This window comes from Antennarius striatus, chromosome 7, assembly GCF_040054535.1.
Source record: "Antennarius striatus isolate MH-2024 chromosome 7, ASM4005453v1, whole genome shotgun sequence".
Lineage (NCBI taxonomy): Eukaryota > Metazoa > Chordata > Actinopteri > Lophiiformes > Antennariidae > Antennarius > Antennarius striatus.
Window position 1 is genome coordinate 6,740,765 of NC_090782.1, and position 21,883 is coordinate 6,762,647.

The following is a 21,883-nucleotide window of genomic DNA, read 5'->3' on the forward strand; positions in this document are numbered from 1 at the left end:
CATATGTCGCTGCTTAGATTGCTCAAAAATGATATGACCTCTTTCTCTGAGTAATAAATTTAAATCGGAAAAAACTTTAGAATGAGGAGCTCCCTAAACCAGGTCATAATGGTGGGCCCCTGCAGGAAGCCCCAGTGTGACCCCGTGTTCAGCAGCCTCTACTGCCTCCCTCTGGTGGGCCATCCACTCCTTCAATAGCTGGGGCAGATATCCTAAATTTATAAACGTTTGGGAAGTTTTTTTTCAAAGAAAATTACAGAATAATTTCACAGAATAATAATTTCAAGGTGACTGTGGTCATTCATCTCTGCTGCTCATATCCAGAACACCAAACACTACTTTAGGTCCACTAAAGGAATCAAGGATGTCACATCATGTCTTTGTTGTGCAATGCAAGTATATTGTAGTGTAATCTAAATATTCATGTAAATGTGGTTTCTATTCCATGAGGGACTTTCTTACCTTCTCGCTTTTTATAACAGCAAAAATAAGCAGAAATCAATTACAAGTGATGACATCACAACCCAATAGACAAGCTGGCTTAAAAGTATTTTAATACCTCCCCTTAATTATGGGCAACACTACATTCAAATAATAGTACAACGTTCACACTTTTCATTTAAACAATACAAAATAGATTGCGACATTCTTCAGAAATAAAACTTTTATGAAGCTCGTTAAATGAAAATTCAAACTTAATTCACGCAATAATAATCCTAAATCAACTTTTAAGCCAAAAGAGTTGTGCAACTGTCTCTTGCTTGTCCTACATCATTGAGAAATAATATGATCACTATATTAACCCAACTACTCATTTAATCCTTTTAACGGACTTTGCAACACGGAAACTGATGTAGGCACAAGGAAGAAAGTCAAGGGACTACTTGATGATTACAGTATTTAGTCTTCTTCCCAGACTAAAGGTTCTCTCTTCTGCTAACCAGACTCTGGAAGGAAAAGAGATGATTAAGTATATTATGTAAATGATAACATGTTGGCTGCATACAGTAACATTGTCATTTCTTAAGTGCTTATTCTCTTAGCATGCTACAGGCTGTGCAACATAAGACTCCTGTCTCTTTAGAGACTCACTTCCTGTCCAATGTGACCTCCACAGAAAACAGCAGGAAATGCCTCAGAAAGCTTGTTCTCGTGCAATTCTCACAAAAACCATTAGTGATGCATTTTCAAGCCCCGGTTATTTTAAGTATAACACTCTCTTTAAAAGGTGTGATGTCAGACTTCTGGATTTGATAATTTTATATAGAACTGCAGACATAAGATGGACTGCAGGGTTGATGTACAGTACGTAGATCCAAAAGGTGGTCAGCATTCTTCAATCTCTCTGCAACATTTGTCAGTGTACAAAGGTCTTGATGAATCAGTTTTAGTTCAGTGAATCTTCTCAGACTCAGACAGTAAAACTCTTGAGTACCAGCACCCAAACAAAAATATGGTGGTCATTCAAGTGAAGGCTCCGCATCATAGAGCATAATACACCTGCAGTTTACAGTGATATTTAGGAGGGATGGTCAGTAGTTAAGTTTGTGAACGCACTGAAATTGACTGATGAAATTGTTAAATTTAATGATTTCTTAATGACCCAGTTTTCTCTGCACCCTCCAGGAAACACTAAATCTGTAGGAATTTACCACACGAGAGACAGAACTGAAGTACAGGTTCTGAAGAATGGAGTAGCTTCCACCACAATATTAATCCTCTTAATTCAAAGGTAGACAAGTACAGTCAGTTATATTCCTGTGTGTAGCTGCGTGTTAAGATTGTTTTCAAGATAAGAGAGTCTGTGACATTCTATCAGTCTCTGGACTAGCAAATGTCCCCCGCTCTGGAAGCAGAGGTCAAGCACTCTCTGCATCTTCCTTCTTGTCTTTCTTGCCTTCCCCTTCGCCTTCATCACCGCCGTCTCGTCGACGTTTGCGGTTGCGTGCACTGGCCTTGGATGCCGGCAGAGACTCCATGTCCAGAACCTTGTGAATCTGACGGAAGGCGAGCAGCCGCAGGGCATGCTGGGAAATGACACAGAGAGAAACGCAGGTCTGCAGAACTGAAGACATTTCTGTTTTTACATTAACTGTTTTGACGAGTGACCACCACAGAGGCAGACACACAACCAGGGGCGAGAAAGGGGTGAGTCGTTCATCAAAGGATGCGGTACTCTGTTCCCTTACAGGCTCCTACATCCACCTTAGCAGACGTTATTTTGGAAGTCGTCTCTTTTGTCCACTAATTGCTGAAGCAAATTTAAACAAATTGTCTTAAAGTTGCATGAATTCCATTTGGCCATTTCTTTTGGGGATTTTTTTGGTTGTTAGTGGCAACAAAAACAATCCCTCACCTTCCAGACTAATTACAATCTGTGTGTGGGTGTGTATGTATACCTGTGCACTGGCAGTTATGTCCTCTCTGGCTTGAAGTATCATACTTTCCAAAGCATCTGTCGGCTCCTTCTCACAGGGGTCCATCAATCCTGGTCCATCTGTGTGGGGAAATCAGTTCAAACTGAATATTTCTTTGTCTTCAAGATTCAAGTGACAAAAAGTCTTGCATAATCATCAACCCCACTACAAACAAATTTGGAATGCTACGTAAAATTTAAATAAAGGCACCATCTGTTCTTTTAACAACACTTTGTAAGCATTTCTTGTTACATGGAATCTTGTCGCACTCCTTTACGTCATAAACAAGGTAATTTCCTCCGACTTAAGAGTCCAATTTTTTTTTTTTAAAGAAAATAACAGAAAACCATTGTGGTTTTCATGTTAACAGGTAAACCTGTCTGACCTGACAGCAGGATGCCTGTGGAGATGCATTCAAGAACTCTGCGCATGGCCTCTCCAGGGCTGAGAGGGCTGGCAGCACTGCTGATCACTTTTTCCACCAGCAGCTCCATCGCCTAGAGGGAGAGACATTGAGTGGGAAGCAGATACTCAGAAATGGAAGACGACTCCGACCAGACGTCTTACGACTTGTTTAAGTCCTCCTCCACCTTCTGAGGTCATAAAACAGATCTGGAGCCACATCTTCATTCATATTATTGATACAACATTAAGTCAACACTGAAAAGCAACAGATAGAAACAACTTTAACTATGTTACCCTGTTCTGAGTAACAATTCATAGATGAGATGAGCACCACTGTCCTATCCATAGACGGATGTAGATATATATCAGAAAATGACAACATAATAGACATTTAATCCTTTACCCAGCAAGGCATCTTCCCCCAGGTTGGAACCCGCTGACATAAATCTCTCAGCACCCGAATGATGATGACACAGGACTGCAGCCCGTTGGCACGTGCCTTCAGAAATGGAGTGGTGACAAAACAGTTGTGTTATCTATAATGTCCAGATCTAACAGTCAGTTTTACAGATGCATGAAATCTGTCCGAATTACTCTGAAGCTGCTTTTTCTCAGATAAATACTGGTGATTAGGATCACTGGCTAAACACAAGGATATAAACCAGGAAATAAGCAGAGATTAAATAATGACAATGTGATCCTGAACCTGCATCTCTATCTGGATTGGTCTCAGAAATAATCAACTCTTCCTCCTTCTGGCCCAAGAAAGGTGATCATATGATTTGGAGCTTATAAATATTCAAAACAGCCTCTGTAAAAAAAGGCGGTTAAACAACACCCGAAGGTACTAAATATTTAAATTCACTACAAACAAGATTTTATAAAAGGCAGGTTCACTCTGTTGCTGGGTACATTTTCTTTTAGATATTTTTTATTACTCTGTGTAGGGTCACATGGACAGAAAAGAAGCCAGCCAAACCTCTTGAGATGCATTTACCTGGAACCACTTTGCGTGACGGAGAGCAGCCAGGTATTCTAGACACTTCCCCTTGTTGAGAAGATCAGGAGGGTCCTTCACAGGCACATCTGAGACATGACATGTACCGGTTCAAGAATTACAATCAAAGGAACACAAAAAACCCAAATGATGACTGCAGCAAATACCAAGGTTGTTTCTGTTGACGTACAGACACTAATCACTGTTCAGATTAAACGAAGCACTCATCTTTCTCTCATGATGTGTGTCCCAGAATCCATAAACAATCCGTTAGATTGGTTCAGTTTGGTTGTAACAAGAAAAATGAAGGGAACAATGTAAAAAATCCGGAAGGAAATTGACCATCAACTAAGACTGAATCATTTCTATGTTGCAGGGAAAGGTTTTAAGACCAAAAACAGCAAAGATAAACTCAATCTGTTTTTGGAGTGGAAGGCACATGCAAAAAAGAAGCCAATCCAATGCATTAAAAGAGTTTTGTTAGAATTTAGAGTGATTTATAATTCTGATTCCAGTATTGTTTGCCTCAATAAATCTAGTGCTGAAGAGACGTTTTGCCTTTTCAACCCTAGATGACACGAACAGTGTCTCCATTCAGGAGTGTGAGACTCACAGTGACAGGAGCACTAAACATGGTCAGCTTCATGATGTAGGTACTTGGACCTTACGGACAGAACAAAGAATATGAATAAGACAATTGTTGTTCTGCTGTGACAAGTGAATGTCTTCCATGAAGGTTTCTGAGGTACACAGAAAAAAATCCAATCTAGTCTAAGCCTGACTTCTATCAACTTCACATTTACACTCTACTGATGTATCACCTTTGTCACCATCTCAATAAAGAACTGGTCAGTGAATCTCTTTTCTTCCTTCCCCCTCCAACTGTTCAGAAACAGCCATTTCATTTACGAGCCCTTTCTCTGATACAGTTCACAATTTTCTTTACATGAACTACATGTACCAGATTTCTTCTTTTTTGCATGTGACTTATTACCAGCCAGACTGCCACCAGAGCTTCAGGTACAAGAGCATAAAATTCCACAGCTTAAATTACACCCTTCAGAAACGTTCTCCTTCTGTGTCAAATGTCTGTCCTTGTTATGAACAGATTGTTGTCTGCTCATCACAAACTTTTTCGGGAACATAAATTCATAGGAACAACAAGAAGTGGTCTTTTCCTTCATATTTTCAAAAGTGATGTCAGATCTTGAAAGAAAATAAGATAAAGACTAAGATTCCGCACTATAAGGTGGATTATAAGGTGCACCTTCAATGAACGCCCTTTTTAAAACTTTTTACCAGAATAGGGCACACCAAAGTGTAAGGCGCATAGAATAGAAACTACTGTGGCTGTGGTTGCAATATTCACTAGATTGAGCTGCGCTAAAGGGATTGCATTCACGACTCCGTAGCCTTTTCTGAAATTTCAAGAGACAAGCCACTGCTAGCCAAAGGTGCCTGGCATGCCACAATTATTTTGCAAATGTGGTTCATTCATTGAAGATGAGGCCATTCATTGAAGAACTCATCTTCAATGAATGGCCTCTTTTAAAACTTTTTTCATATATAAGACCGCACTGGATTATAAAGTGAAAATAAAGGTTTTTAGGTGCACCTTATGGTGCGGAAAATGCTGTAATATTTCACTAGATCAGCCTTTGGCCTTTCCACACTTCTATGTTCACCAGAACAACTGAAAACATTAGCTTTATCACAGGGGAAATACAAAGCAAAAGACAAAGCCATTGATTTGAGGTCCACACTACCATACCACAAAGAATCACAGACCCGTGTTTATCAAGCCTCTGAGAGTCGGGGGAGTTCCTTATCAGCCGCTGACCCTCTGATGACAGAACAAGAAGAGTGTCCTCCACTGAAAAGCTTAATAAACATGAGCAGCATGGTTCCCTGACTTTTTCTATTCTTGGTGGTATGTATACAAGTGAGAGCTTTACTTCGCCTCTGGCTTGCCTAGGTTTGCTGATACAGAACCAATGGCACCGATCAACAAACCCAAGCAAAACTAAAAAACAATAAAGACAGAAAACATTTCTACCATGTTTTCCAAATGGGAAAAAAACACATTAAAATATTAACAGTTACTGGAGCAGGCGAATGTTTACAACACAATGATCATGGAAATTACCTTTATTTTTGAATGATGGGGAAGTAGCGATAATTCATTAATGTAATCTTATAATTCTATGTTATATAACAGCATTGATCATTGTGACGTGAAATCGCCACTCCAACGGCTCATCGATAATGCCAGATTGAAATGCAGGGATGAGAGAAGGGGGGACGGAAGTCGCTGGACCTCAAAAGCCCCTCATCAGATCAGGGTGCACTAAGACAAAACTTCAGTCTTTAAAATGTTAATACTTGTAAAGAAAGTGTCACCATTTGACATATTTTCATCCCTGTGCATTATCTGAACACTGACGTCCTATTTCTATCATTCGAGCATGTGTTTAGCAGAGAAACACACACCCTAGTGGCACAGAAAGGTCGGAGAGCCCGGCTTTTGATTCCCATGTTGCAGAAAAGAAATAAAGATTTTAGTTCTAGTGTAACGCAAACAAAAAGAAAAGGGGAGGGAATGAAACGTGTGGGACAAATTAATGTGAGAATTCTTATTTTAGTGTTTAAAGAAAAAGAACTTGAATGTGAATCTGGTTAGAAGTCCCACTTTTTATTTCGTCTCATTTAAGAGCTTTTCACTCTAAATTTTGGTTGCTGCAGGGAGGAAGGGTGGAGCAGGGGTGTGTTAATAAGTGCATTACACACATCGCTTACATTTGGTTGTCTGGTACTGAAAGCTTTGGCTTCTCTAACCTTTCTCAGCCGCTTTTCCTCCTGCCTGCTTGTCCTTCTCAGCAGCAGTGTCCTCCCTCATCAGCGGCGAGGTGAGAGAAATCGTCACCTGCATTTTGGGCTCCTTGCTTGAAAATATCACGATGTTCGCCTCCTCAGGTTGAGCCTGCACCTCATACTGATCTTCAGAAAATGTCTGCCGGTTAAAAGGACACTTGGGATTACTCACTACAGAGGAGGAGGGGTGTAAGGGCAAAAAACGGCCTTTTTTCACCAAATTACAGGGCAATGATGTTTTGTTTTTTTAACCCTTGGTTGTGCAAATTGATTTTTCATTTAAACAGTTTGGGCATTTTATATTTGTTAGTTGAAGCAGTTCAAGAAAAAAAGCCCCATCTCACTCTGTAGGATTCAGGTGTCATAACCAGGCAGTGAATCTAAAGATCAGTCAAAGTCACCTTTCATGGACAGTTTCAAGCAGGAGGGAGGAAGAGTGAGGATTTTAAGATTCATAAAAACCTTGTGCCAGCGTCCTGTTCAATGAAAATACTACATGTTTCACTTTAAGCAAGAGGCAGTTGTGAACAAGGACAAATATCTCCCAAAGCTCAAAATATACAGAATTCCTATTACATATTAAAACACACACACACACTGGAGGGGCAGAAACTGCAGACAACTGGTGATTTCTCTTGCATTGTTAACTATTATTATTTAATAATGAAAATGCCTCTTTCCCATTGCATTTTAGTTTGTTACATAAGTGTAAATATTTCTGCTCATTGGTTTTCATCTGAACAAATCATAAGGCAGCTGCTTGCTGATAGTTTCCACTTTCTTAAACTAATCACAATCTGAATACATATTTTATAAACCATGGGCAGAAAATGGCTAAACACGGTTCTTCCCTCCTTCCACCGATGTCCAAAGCTAAAAGTACATTAACAGGTGCAGTTTTCTTACCTCCAGTTCTTTAGGCAGCTGCTTGGCAATGTTCCTCAATAAAGAGATGGTGGGTTTCTTAGCCGTTAGTAGGATGAGCTCAACATTTCTGTCCCCACGAAGCAACAGGCCTTTGGCCAGGATGCCTACCCTCATCACACCTTTCAGCAGCCGTGAAGTGTTGTCAGTACTGTAAAGAGAGGGGATGTCAGAGTGAAGACCAACAGGCTTAATCACTGCAGCCAGAGAAATGTATTAAGGCCACTGACATCATATTATTTATTCATTGTTTAAATATTTCTCCTGACTTTACAGCTGTAGCCTTTACATTCATACGTTTTGTAACTCTGATACTGTAATTTTATATGTAAATTTCAATTAATCAACTGCGCAAAATTTAAATACGCTTCCATTCAACAAAAATATTCACATTCACATTTTTCCATTCCTCCATTTAAATTTCAAACCCGGAAATGGCCATTATGTTTTGATCTCGAGTGAGCTTCTCGTCACGAGACTCACTTGCGTGATTCTGCCTGACTAAAAATAAACCAAATGGCCACGCGACCTCTGCTCATTTTATGCGCTGCACTGAGAGCAAGGAGTTAGTTAGACCCTCCAGGGCAAACACAAACATCCTGTTGGGTCTATCTGTCTGTTAAAGCGCTTTGAAATGTCTGCTGATCTGATTAAGCGCAATACAAATAAAGATTGATTGATGTAGCTTGTGATGACGTATTTATACACTGTATATACAAGTAATTTATATGTATTCATACATTTTTATAATATATTTGAAAAATCTTTTAAATGAAATCATAAAATCCATTTTATGCCTGTCAAGAAAAACATCAATAAAGATTTAATGTGACTGCCTTTGAATGTTTGCCCAGCTTATCACCGCTTTAATACTTTGACTACTTCAAATGCATATTCTATGTAAACTATGGTATATTTCTCTGTAGTTGTTTTGCAGTTCTTAATATTTGTGTTCCTTAATGGACATACAAGCATCTGCAAGAGAACCCCTAGTTTTACCCTTTTTCTTCTCCTGTGGCAGCATCAGAAGCATCTGTTTGTGTCTCGTCCTCCTGCAGGGAGTCGGACACCAGCTTCAGGGCCCTCTCTGAATGAGAGACAATCCTCTGAACCGCCTGCAGCTCGTCCTCTCCTGGGTAAATGGTGGAGTGTTTGGCCATGATGTGACGGTCATCAGGAGAGTCTGGCCTACGAACACACGTCTGTATGGAGATGGGGGATAAATGAGCTCACATGGAAATGACTTGAACTTAGTTGTGCCTTTACGAGAACTGAAATTGTGAAGCTCACCAGCAGAGGGGGTACTGGCATACCAGGGCGGCTCATCAGTGGTGGAGGAGCCATCCTGTGTCTCTGCTCGCCCCAGTACAGCTGGTCCTCCTCCATTCTCCTCCAGTACATATCCTCCTCATATCTCCTTCAGAGGAGGGGATCAGTATTATTGTCCGTCATCAAACAGATGGGATTACAAGTACACAATAGGGGAGGGTGACAAAAAAAATGAAATGATCTCCTAAAAGGAAGAGTGACATTCTTTCCAAACCATAATGTGTCCAACTCTTACTGACAGTACCTGCATGAATATACATTCCTCATCCATTTCTTTATAATCCTACAACCTTCATACAACAAAATAATTGACGAGCCAAACCTCATCTCCATGTGCCAGCGCTGCTCGTCATCTCTCTGCCTCTTCAGCACTGCCTTGTGTTTCTGCTTCTTCAGCTTGCTCTCCTGCAGCTTTCTGGCCCGGTTACTTGGCTTGATCTCTACAGGAAGCTCTGGGTTCACTTTCTTCTACAGAGGACGACAGAACAAACACACACCCTCAGGCCATTCCCACAACTGTGCAAATAAAACTTTTACTGGTGTCTGTCCATTCTAAGCAGGCCTACTTAGGAGAAAAGGAGAAAACAGGAGAAAACCTGTGATCAAAAACGTTCAGGAGAGAAGACATGCCTCTGAAAATATTAAATGTTATGTTATAGTGAGTTTGAAAGGTTCCTAACAGAACTATCATAATTGCTCATCAATCCTTTCTCTTCTTCCTCCTTAATCTTTGCCAGCCTTTAATCCATATACTGGCCTGTATATATTGGCCATGTATGCTCATGCAAAAATCAGCAAGACTGATCTGGAATACAGAAGGTGTGTGCCGCTATCACAACCCTGGACATGATATCTGATCCTACTTTCCTACCTTGTACTGAAGCCTGTGTCTCCTTCCTTTCAAATGCATGTCTTTAGCATTAGGGTCGTTGAAGCTGCACTCACACAGTTTACAGTGGAATCGTATCACCTTTCCTTCGTCGTTACGGACCTGAAAACAGACAAGTTCAGAATGAATAGGTAGGTTACATCATTGTCCTGGTAGGACAATGATGTAACATAAATGACAAACATAAAGGAGCGCCTGCAAATCCAATGAATACACAATCCAAGTTGTTGTCTTCTTCTTGCACTAGGATTAAATGTGTAATATGTGTGACAATTGAAGCAGAAAAAAATATCCACACTTTTTACCAGCTCAGTACCATCATTACCAAAAGATGTCATTTTTGTCAGACTTGAGCTCTGACTGTCAGCTAAGCTCCTGGTCAATTAGTAGAGTGAATAAACCCCAATAAACACATCTGAACAAGTTGTCTTTGGATACATGAAAGTAAACTACATGCTCATCATGCTCCTGTTTGAAATGGATGGCTGCATCCTCACTACCTAAATATACATGACAAACACACTGTGTTAACATTTGCAGTCCAAATCTGTCCATTGTCTCACTCCTTCCTCTTCTTGCAGTTCTCTTGCCTTAGTCCAGGGATCCTTTCTGTGCACTCCACATGCAGTACGTTTGTGTTACCGACTGTAGTCTTTGGAAAATAATTGGATAAAATAATGTTTCTTTCTATCTTCCATCAGTAAACCTGCAAATGTTAAATAACGCCTTACTTGAAATGTTAACAAGGACCTAAAACGATCTAAAATTGCATGGAATCAGTTTTACGTTGCAGTATAACTACATCTACATTATATCTTACTAGCTTTTTTCCATATTAATCAATAACAATAATACTGTAATAACAGACAATAGTCATCTAATATGCAGCCCAGCTGTACTTAATAATAATAAAACAATTCTTTTAATACTGCCTATAGGAAAACTACTTTTTTCCACTGCAATAATCACATGCATATATATCATACAGCCCCCCCCCCAGACACACAGATCATTCTTGCCTCTTACCTCCTCTACGTAGTCGTGTCCCACTGGTTGGATGTCTCCCTGGCCTCCAGCTCTGTCGCTGTCCTCGTTGTCACTCACAGGCTCTGTCTTCTTAGCTGCCTGTGGCGTGGGCTCCTCCACCTTCGCAGCCGCCATGGCGACTGAAGATGCCGTTGTTGCAGCTGCTGTCACTGGAGCTGCTGAAATGCTGGCAGGTTTGTTGGCTGTGTGGCAGGCCAGGAATTACAGATTAGAGATTCAACTGAAGCAATACTCTGTATAATTATTAGACCAAAAATCTATTGCATCTCTTTCTACATAATTTCTATTTAGAGCCGGTCCAGAGGTTGAACAACGACTGAGTCTTGCATTCACAAAAAAATACATCTTAAAAAGCATGTGGGCAAAGAACAGTGTAGGTTTTCTGACACCTCTCATTTTGTTAATTAGCTATTACTGGTTTGAATGGGGTAAAAACACTTACAGCCAAAAGTTACTTTGGAGGGAGCTGGTTTTTTGACACAGACTGTTGTTCTGACCGTGGAGTTTACAGCTTTGGCTATTGCTGCGGGAGTTGAAGTGGTTGACACGGAGGCAGGAGTGGACTTGGACATTGGCAGTTTCCCAGCTGTTGAGGCTGTGATCGCTGGAGCAGTATTCACCAACACTGGCTCAGTGGACGGTATAGGTTTGCCCAGCTTAGTGTGAAGTTTCACCACCTTTGAATGGTTGACACAGAGTGAGGTACATCCATTTAAGTCTGTTGATACTAAATGCCATCCTAAACCCCGGGGGCACGTTCTGTTCTAAGACTTGGCAGCTCAGATGGAACATCACATAAATACACCCGACTCATGCCCACTAAAGAAAGCATGCTGCATCAGATATCATCAAATGTACTGTATCTGCAGCTACCTTCTCTGAAACAAACATAAAACACCTTGAGACAGAGTCACATCACAGGTGTGCTAACCTTCTGATGCTTGGAGCCACGGATGTGGGCGGCATAGGCATCTACTCCTGTGCAGGAGACGTCGCATAACTCACAGCGTAACTGAGTCTGGACCCCCCTGGGCCCATTGTTCACCCCGGTCTGTCCCCCAGACTTAAGGGCAGCCTCTTTTTTCTTATGCTTCTGGCCCTCAAGGTGCTCCCGGTATGTCTGAAGCAGTAAATTCAAGATACCAAAATATATCTTCTGAATGTGCAAATACATCATCATATTATATTCACTATTATGTTACCATTATATTTATTATTCATGCTGTTCTTGAAATAAACTCAATGTAACTGCAGTAGCAAACTGCTGATACTTAATATATAGCAGCTATAAAACATCTACATAAAAAACTCTTTAGTAACTCATGATATTATAAACACCTACCTGAGGACCTGCACAGCTGATCTTGCAAATTTCACAATAATGGAGCTGAGGCTGCTTGGGAGGCCCTTTGGGCTTCTGCAACTTAGCCTGATGAAATGTGGGCTTTTTGTAGGTGTTTACGACTGGAGCGGTCACCATGTTGCTGCCCGAGTTGCTCCAGGAAGAACTGGTCAGCTGCTTGGGTGGTGGCTGAATGGGGGCCTGAGGCTGTTGGGGCTGTTGAGGAGGCGGCTGCGGCTGTGGGACGGTCTGCTGGGCTGGCTGGTAATAAGAGGGGGCAGATGTGGAGGTATAGCCAGTTGAATCATAACTGGAGTAGTTAATGCCTGAGGGTGAGAGAGCAGGAAGAAGGGGGTGAAGACAAAGTGACTGAAAAGGGGAAGGAAAGTATTGGAAAAAAATGTGGGTCATCCATGAATAACCAGCAGTGATGTAAGCAATAAGGTGAATGCATGAACAAAAGACGCTAAATCACCTTCTACAAATAACTTATGATTTTTGATGAAAGTTCAGTTTGGGTTCTATAGCAAATCCTAAACATACTGGGCACCATTGGGTGAGTTTCAAGAAAGAAGCATCGAAACTACCATCCAAACTGCCATACAATTACAACCTCTAACTTGGTCTAATGTTCCAGGTTCTATTCCTTTCTGTGTGTGGGCTCTGTCTTAGTTGTCAGGCTTCCCCCACATTCAAAAACATACAATTTAGGTGAATTGATCATTAGTTCAAGAGAAAATTATGACTGTCTCCTCTTCGGGCTAGAGGGATGGATGGATGTTCCCAGCTAACTTGTTAGCTACATTCATTGATCTGATATGTCCTCTATATCCAAGATCCTTCTTGTACATATTCAAATAGACCTATACATATTAGTGAAAATACACTGCATCACTTCCTTTAGGGTGCATAAAGTTCTATTTTACCTGAATAGGTGGTGGCTGGAACAGTGGAGCCAAAGGAGGACCCGAGGGTGTAGGATGAAATGGGGGTGGGTGGCTGCTGGACACTGGTGGACACTGGGTAGATGTTGTAGTTGGTGGACACAGAAATGGAGGGGGCCAGGGGCTTGAGGGCCGTTACTTGCCTCTGGGGAGGAGGATGTTGGCTGTACACTGTTGAGGGGGCTGGACTGTAAGCGCTCTTTACCCCAACTGAAATAAAAAGGGTGGAGAGAGAGAGAACAGGGACAGAGAGGACAGAGTGAACAGACTTCAGAGCGAGGAAAGCAAAACGAGATTGGAAATATCCGTCTCATCCTGTGGGACCCCCTGTCAGGGAATTGTTGGCAGAGCAGGAAGGATTCTCACTTTACAAGCAAATAGACAACAAACACATTCCATTTATAACATATTATATTACTGTTCTGAAGTAGGTGTGTAGAAAATACCAGGAACTAATGATGAACAAATCACCCCAGCAGGAGTTCATATATGTGTCCGACATTGAATTACAGGTAGTCCTCAAAATATGAACACCTGTGGATATGAACAACCACGCACAGCCCTATCCAATTGCTGTAGTTCCCCTTTCTGCCACCGCCCACACTGAGCAGCACCGCGCATCTCCAACACACAACTCCCTCTCTTGTTCTTGTGTCTCTGAGAGAATCTCAGCGCATCAGGCTTTGTACCATAGACGCTTTTCCGTCCATCATGGTTGATAAAGCAAAAGCTGGTGCTAGTGATATTCGCAAAAATCTTTAAGCAAGTGATGCTAGTGGTAAAGAACCGCCCTTGGGAGTTTCAATTTAGCGGTAATGTATTCTGTGTTACCGGCCGGCATGACCCCCTTAACAAGGCAGCCATGTGACCGAGGCAAGCATCTTGCATCAAGAATAATTCATAGACAGATGTGGCAGAAAAAAAACCTGATAATTTTCCAAAACAACACATTGTTCAGAATCAGATAATAAATAAAAATCAAATAATGTAAGCTATATATTCTTTCTGTGCAGCCTGGTCCCAATTGACCAACGGACTGGTATTGGCCCATGGCCCAGGACCACTATTCTAAAAATAAGTTACATTACAGTACTACAGTATTTTATTTTGTTATGTGTTCTTTTTATGTCCTTTAATTGATTCTGATAAATCTTAGGGAAAGTATTTTTTCTATTTTGAGTAGTACGGGCACTTAAACGAAAATGAAATTTAACAAATATCGACTTATGAACAATTCAGCTTACAAACAATCTCTCAGAACCAATTGTGTTCGTAGGTTCAGGACCATGTGTAAATCAAAAAAATATATATACATATATATATATGAGTCAAATCTAATTTTCAAACTGATATGAATGGTTTAAATAGAAAATTACTACACATTTAAATATTTGAATATTTTATATTCCTGTACCACTGTTTTGAATAGTAATTTCCTTACAATTAATTGAGACAATACCACAGTATCTTCATCATCCTTATTATAAGCTAAAATCAAACAAGAGCACCTGTCATGTGCTTTGCATTCAAATTCCAAGTAACAATAAAGTGACTGACCTGTCTGGTAGTAATCCTCTGTGGGTGTCCGCTGAGCTGAAGCTATACTCGTCTGGTAGTACTGCTTATTGTCATAGGTGGTCACAGCTGCAGGACGACCGTAGCTGTAGTTGTTCTGCTGGCGTTTACAACACAGCATTTTATACAACAGGGAAGCAGCGTATTCAAGAACAGAAATGCAGCAAACTGTTTTAAAAGCACACAGTTATCACTGCATGAACACCAATACCCCTATCTTCATGAAACAGACACACAAAATCACAAAGGAAGCAGGAAGAGACTGACCGTGTCTGAGAATACCTGGTACGTCTGTGGAGTGGTGGTGGGCTGTGGGGGTTCTGGCTGCCTATAAGCATAGTCAGGAGGGGCCTGGTGGCTCTGATAGGCAGGGTATGGAGCAGAAACCACAGGCCGGGCTGCCTGGACAGGAGCTGGAGAGTAAGATGCTGTCACAGCATGAGCTACAGCTGGAGCCTGCTGGACGCTGTAACTGGCTGTGGAGGGATGGGAGTAGGCTGGGGGAGGCTGGGTACTGGGGGGGGAGCACAGGAGAAGGGTGGAGAAGAGAGGAGGAAGGGAGTGAGAAGGTAATTCTCCACTATGAGTAACTTCACAGAGTATTAATGTGGGTAAAGCTGGGATCGATTCACATTAAAAGTAAAAGTATATATTTCTTGTCACAACAAACAGATTAAATCTTGAGAATCTCATTTCTACTTGTTGACGTTATCATGACATGTTTCAGTGATTTAACAGATGAACCTGAAGCTTACAGAACTGGAAGCTAACTGGAAAAATACATGCATGCCACAGAATGACACTGACGATAACATCATCAGTTTATCACGTTGATACTTCCACTAGTTTAACTGGATTCAAGTCTTCACTTCATAGTAACCAACCAAGGCATCAATTATGTTTATTCAAACAAGATAAGTTTTGCTTGGGAAAAAGACCGACTTGAAATCTGAAAATCAAATTTATGAACAAAAACACAACACAAAGAACAACAACGGTATGTAGATAAGTTTCTTGTGTTGACTACACTGAGCATTTAATCCGTTTTCTGTAGAAATTGCTATACTGTTAATTCAAAATCTAATGTGACTGTGGAGAAGGAAGACTGTCAAAAATATAATAATCAGATAAATGTACAAGTTCCACATGCCATGACTGACTTCAGGGGGAAAAATGATATCATATATTTCACAATCAGTAAACAAGAAAAGAAAATATTAAGTTTGTTTGATCATATTGCAGTAGCCGTTACCAGCTCCCCCCACAATGGCTACGAAAAAAATCTCACTATCAAAGCTGGACTAGGACAAAAAAACAGACTTTTCTGGTACAGATAGTACCCCCCTAGTTAGTTAACAACACCTTCTGTGGTAACCAAGTTCCTAAACTAAAATACTACACTAAATATTCCAACCACAGTACTCACTAAAAGTTTGGGATATTCAGCTTTCTGGTGGAACTCACCACTGCATGCTTCTAATTAAAGGCTTATATTCATCATAATATCATACGGTTTCCAGAAATTTAACCTAAAAGCTACATACTCTTTACTTTTTGTGAGGAATGTATTTTTTCTTGTACCAGGCTGATACATAACTATGACATGGACTATAACATGGACTATGATGTTTGTAGATGACATTGTGATCTGCAGTGAGAGCAGGGAACAGGTGGAGGAGAAGCTAGAGAGGTGGAGGTTTGTCCTGGAAAGGAGAGGAATGAAGGTTAGCCGCAGTAAGACAGAGTACATGTGTGTGAATGAGAGGAACCCAAGTGGAAGAGTGAGGTTACAGGGAGAAGAGATCAAGAAGGTGGAGGATTTTAAGTACTTAGGGTCAACAGTCCAGAGCAATGGAGAGTCTGGAAGAGGTGAAGAAGCGTGTCCAGGCAGGATGGAACGGGTGGAGGAAAGTGTCAGGTGTGATGTGTGATAGAAGAGTTTCAGCTAAAATGAAAGGAAAGGTGTACAAAACTGTGGTGAGACCAGTGATGTTGTTTGCTCTAGAGACAGTGTCACTGAGGAAAAGACAGGAGACAGAGCTGGAGGTAGCAGAGATGAAGATGCTGAGGTTCTCTCTGGGAGTGACCAGGAAGGATAGGATCAGGAATGAGTACATCAGAGGGACAGCACATGTTAGAGGTTTTGGAGATAAAGTCAGAGAAGCCAGACTGAGATGGTTTGGACATGTCCAGAGGAGAGATAGTGAATATATTGGTAGAAGGATGCTGAGCTTTGAACTGCCAGGCAGGAGGCCTAGAGGAAGACCAAAGAGGAGGTTTATGGATGTAGTGAAAGAGGACATGAAGGTAGTTGGTGTGAGAGAAGAGGATGCAGAAGACAGGGTTAGATGGAGGTAACTGATTCGCTGTGGCGACCCCTGAAGGGACAAGCCAAAAGGAGAAGAAGAAGAGGCTAATACATAAGACAGGCCTTATCAATATTAAACAACTTTATTATATTTGTAATTTTAACATTAGGACATGACACGACGCACCAACAGCCTCTACACCTGTGATATTAACTAGTTACACAAAGTTTCGTTTCATTCTACGTTACAACTGTATTCCATCACATCCTTCACCTGAATCCATCAACATCACCATGCCAACCAGCCTGGGCCTCCCTTTGTCAGGCCTGCTCCTCTTCCTCCTCCTTTTACAAGATTTAATAAAGTTAACGCAATTAACATTCCTTTTTAAACACCCTGTCTGTTCATTCTAACAAACAACAAAACTGCTTCAGGAAAGACCAATTTGAGAAGTTACCAAGTGCGTTGAACCGACAGGGTGTTTCTGCTACCTCTGTTAGCCATGTCACCCCATCACAAAACATCAACACAAGTGTGAACTACATTTTTGCAAACACACTTCTTACATCAGAATACATTTTAATCACCCACATTTAACTACTATTGTAATATGCAGATAGCCTCTGACATAGCATCTTAGAGGCTTCTACGGATATTTTCGCTTCTTTTCGGCCGTGTTTTACTTCTTTACCTCCATTAACCGACGTTAACGTCAGATGGTGTCCGGAATCTCACCAGACACAACTCAAGTCGGATTAATTCATTGCACAAGTTTGTTCTGACACCTGCTACGAATGACTTTTTTTTATGCAAAGTTTAAGTTATTATGACAAATAATTTTTTTTAAAAAAAGAATAGAATACAAGCTGCAGCAGCAGATGTGGTCAGGATCATACCGGCGTAAACATCACACACACACACACACCAGAAAACGATGGCCTGCAAATTCAGCTCATGTTAGCTAACCGGACAAACGGGTCAAGCTAAATATCTAGCCAAGCAAGCACCGTCAAGCAATGAAATACCACAGCAACTCTATCGCATTCTATGTACACCACTGACTGCCAAGTCATACTCCAAACCAATGTTGACACAAACCTACATCACTGGAATTACCTGTATTGCGGACCGGCACCATGTGTAAAGCCGAAGTAGTTACTTGCAGCCATCTTGGCATCTCCAGTAATAGCAGACAGCAGCGAAGCTCTGGCAATGTTTGTCAAGATAGTTCACCCCCTCTACTGCAGCTGGATGGAAACATCACTGCTGGGACCGAACTGCCCTGCGTAAAATTAATAAAAATATTACACACTCGTCATTACTATCCATTTTAGAAAGATACGTCTTTAATGAAATCATCTGAATAATAAAAACGTGTAATCGATGTAAAACGGATTGCTGCAATGTAAAATGTCCTTGCTTATCTGTCTGAATGTAGATGCGATAGCGGAAGTCGATGCACGGTGTCGCTCTTTGCTTGTTGGGACTCTGCTGAATGTCGCGCGTGCCGATCAGCGTCGCTGATGATAAAGGCGGAAAACAGCGGACAGACGAGCTGCTGCATCCGCAGGCTCCAGTGTGGCTCTGTCAGAGGAAAATTATCATAAGGTATAAACGGGTTAAGAATTTAAAAGCCCCCCATGAGCGCCACGAAGCTGATCAAATTATCTAATATGCCTTATACTGTGTCTGGGTGACGTGACAAAAATCATGATCAAGAATTTCCCATTATATATAATTTGCTGGCAAATTATAACGGATCCTGATAATGACTGAAAATTTTAGAAACCGGTTTGATAATATTATTAATAGTTTTAGTAATTTCCCGATTTTTTTTAATTGATTTTTTTTTTTTTTGTGATATTGGTAAAATTAGAAGGAAAGAAACATTTTCCTTTTTTGCAATTTTTAAGAAATTGAAACTGTTGAAATTGAAACTGTTAATCGACCCTGTGGGTCATGGGTTACGCTGGAACCTATCCCAGCTGTCTGTGGATGAGAGGCAGGCTACACCCTGGATACATCGCCAGTGCATCATGATCAACACCAACAAGAACCAATGCAGTCAGAGACCGCAACATCCCCATATATCAAAGCACTAGCTTTGATCTATGGTCTTCTACTGGCCTTCTCCCTCGTCTCTCTATCCTATCCAGTTCCTGAGTGTACAAAAGTTAAAATTCGACCTTGACATAGTTCTCAAGGTCACGAAGATATTTGGTGGACTAACTGATGGACGGACTAACGGACGACACACAAACGCTGACAATTCCAATACATCACCACTTTGAAGCGGGATGTAACAGCCCATTCCAAATGTAAGCAACTCTTCCCTGGTCCACAATCCAATGCAGAACAAAATGTCATAAATATTCTTCCACAGTGTTTTGAGATATGGCGCACATAAACAAATATTGAAATCATAAATTCCTAAATGTGACCATACTTGAATGTGTATTATGTTGATGGTTGTATTTGTATGCCTGCTTGAAAGAAACTTGGTGTTTATATGTTCTTTGTTCAACAGCTGTTCTCCTTTTTAAACCAATCGTAGAATCTCAATTTTTAAAATGTCAATAATATAAAGAGAATGAGAATTTGTGCCAGTTAGTTGTGTCCTCATTCCTGCTAATGTGTGCCCTGTACTAACCTCCTGTTCACTGTGGAGGTGAGGGAAACCCTGCCCCCTGCTGCAAAGCATAGCAGTCAGCAAATCACAGAGCAGAGACAGAGAGGCAGCATCTGACTGGTTGTTCACTTGATTTCTATTGTCTTATTGGCTGTGAGATGTATCTAAATAAAGAACAAATTTACTGACACAATTTTAATGGATCCTCTGTTGAGATCAACTATTTATAGTCGACTTACTGCTTTGGCTTGAGGGCTTAGTGCCGACACCATGCATTTGAATGATTGAAAGATGGCTGTCACAGGAATATACAGTCAGTTACTGCAGCTATCAAAATGAAGGGAGATTAGACAAGGCTTCTATGGATCGGTTGGTAGCTAGTGAAATAAAGGACCTGAATAATGCATGTGTGCAGAGAGTTGGAATAGTAGGTTTGAACTAAGGCAAGGAGACAGAGGAAGAAGAGAAGGATGTAAAGCGAGATGCTGTTGCCAGGGAACAGCAGCCACAGAAGACCATAGAAAACAACTGCAGTATTATCTATCGGAATGAAGCCACACAGAGCTAATTTCTCACAAATTGCTTTAGAAATAAATTAGGTGATTGGATGCAGAGGGAACTCAGAGGAAGATCAGATATTTTGGAAAGGAAAAAGAGTCTATTGGTATTTGGAGCAACATGCAGAGTAAATGGGAAAAGCAAGGGAGAGCTCGTAATGCCAGAGCAGATGTACTTGGTTAAAGGAATGTTGTGCCTCGGTGGTGTGGACCTATAGGGACTGACAGGCAGGCTGTCGGCTCGCTCTTCACGGCTAGTCTTTACCCAACAAAGGTGTCCAGAGGCAGAGGAGAAGAGGGGGAGTCCGGCACAGAGGTGCCCCCTGTCTTCAGACACCTGCTGCTGGCTAGCGGCTGATTGCGAGGACACTGTAGGACTGTGTCTGCTCGTGTGTGTGTGTGTGTGTGCGTGTGAATGAATGGAAGATGGGGACTGTGAGAGAAGACATTTCAGCCTGATCCCTGATCTACTGGTGAGGGGGTTCAGATTATCCTCCTCTGACTAAAGACACAAGACGACTCAGAGACAGCGACAAGCCAGAGGTCCAGTGGGGATCACACACAGCTCATGTGAGTACCTTAGATTTTAGCTCCATGCACATTACATTTTATACGGCATGTGAAATACACATTTGTTGGGATTTCATTTCATAGAATCTGTTGTTTTAACCTGTTTAGGTAGACGATACCAAGAACAGGAACAGGATTTTTGAAATGATATTTGCAGTGGCTTACCTATCAGACTGTCGTTCTCCACCCACATGTTATAGAAATATTATATCCTTACTGGATATTTATCTACTACAAATAGGGGTGTGATGTGTATCATGTTGCTCATTGGTTATTTAAGGCACTGAGAAATTAATTACAGACGAAGCCCGGCTTTCCCAGACCTATCTCCACTCTCAGTATGTATTTTGTGTGAACCACATTACCGTGTATTATTTCTGCTCCTAATCAATATTGCATATCAATATGGATTTCCAATTGGATTTGCAGTATTTTGTGCACCAATACTTTTGTTTGGCATGTTTCTGTTTGTTTCTGGATTTCCAATCTACCTCACACTTCTGCCCTTAGTCTAGCTTCCACTACTCTTTCCCATAACTTCATTGTATGGCTCATCAGCTTTACTCCTCTGTAGTTGTCACAACTCTGCACATCTCCCTTGTTGTTAAAAAAGGGCACCGTCTCAGGATTACAGAGGTAAATCCTGTAATTTATAGGAGTGTAGTGGATTATATATGAGGTAAGTTTTTTGTAATGGTTCTTCAAACTCTACAGAACAAAACGGTGAATAGCAACTTCAAAAAGAAGTTTTATGTGAATACAAAGGCTGGCATAAAGCCTGAGTGTGACCAGAGATCAAACAGGGAGCAGTCACATCAGTGTAGTGGGATTAATGCGACGGATTAGCTCTGCATGTCATCCTCCTCATGGTCCCTCTCCTCTCTAGAAGACATTCACACTTGATTTTTGACTTTGACAAGAGCTGAGCTCAGGAAATGCATCAGTGGCTCACATGCTTCTCACATGTGCTCCTCTGGGCCGGGGATAAAAACAACAACCATGTGACCCACAGTGGGTACAGCCTGAAAATCATAATGAGAAATAATTTTTGGTACAATCCAGTCAGATGTGTTCCACA

The 21,883-nt window shown here is 41.2% G+C and overlaps 1 protein-coding gene across 4 annotated transcripts; it reads right to left on the minus strand.

Moving 5' to 3' along the window:
* On the minus strand, positions 1 to 18,227 carry zfr2 (zinc finger RNA binding protein 2). Of its 4 annotated transcripts, none has more exons than XM_068320271.1 (19): positions 18,166 to 18,227; positions 15,023 to 15,254; positions 14,723 to 14,837; positions 13,148 to 13,375; positions 12,222 to 12,547; positions 11,811 to 11,999; positions 11,322 to 11,556; positions 10,859 to 11,061; positions 9,815 to 9,934; positions 9,266 to 9,411; positions 8,905 to 9,031; positions 8,614 to 8,816; positions 7,597 to 7,765; positions 6,655 to 6,829; positions 3,820 to 3,908; positions 3,226 to 3,321; positions 2,803 to 2,914; positions 2,400 to 2,497; positions 1 to 2,027 (listed from the first exon to the last, which is right to left on the minus strand). In XM_068320271.1, the coding sequence occupies exons 1-19, from the start codon at positions 18,216 to 18,218 to the stop codon at positions 1,860 to 1,862; spliced, it is 3,084 nt and encodes a 1,027-aa protein (XP_068176372.1). In that variant the 5' UTR covers positions 18,219 to 18,227; the 3' UTR covers positions 1 to 1,859. The 4 variants fall into 4 exon arrangements, with proteins under 4 accessions (XP_068176372.1, XP_068176371.1, XP_068176370.1 ...); XM_068320270.1 differs by having other exon boundaries at positions 14,723 to 14,840; XM_068320269.1 differs by having other exon boundaries at positions 15,008 to 15,254.
* Positions 18,228 to 21,883: the final 3,656 nt, after the last annotated feature.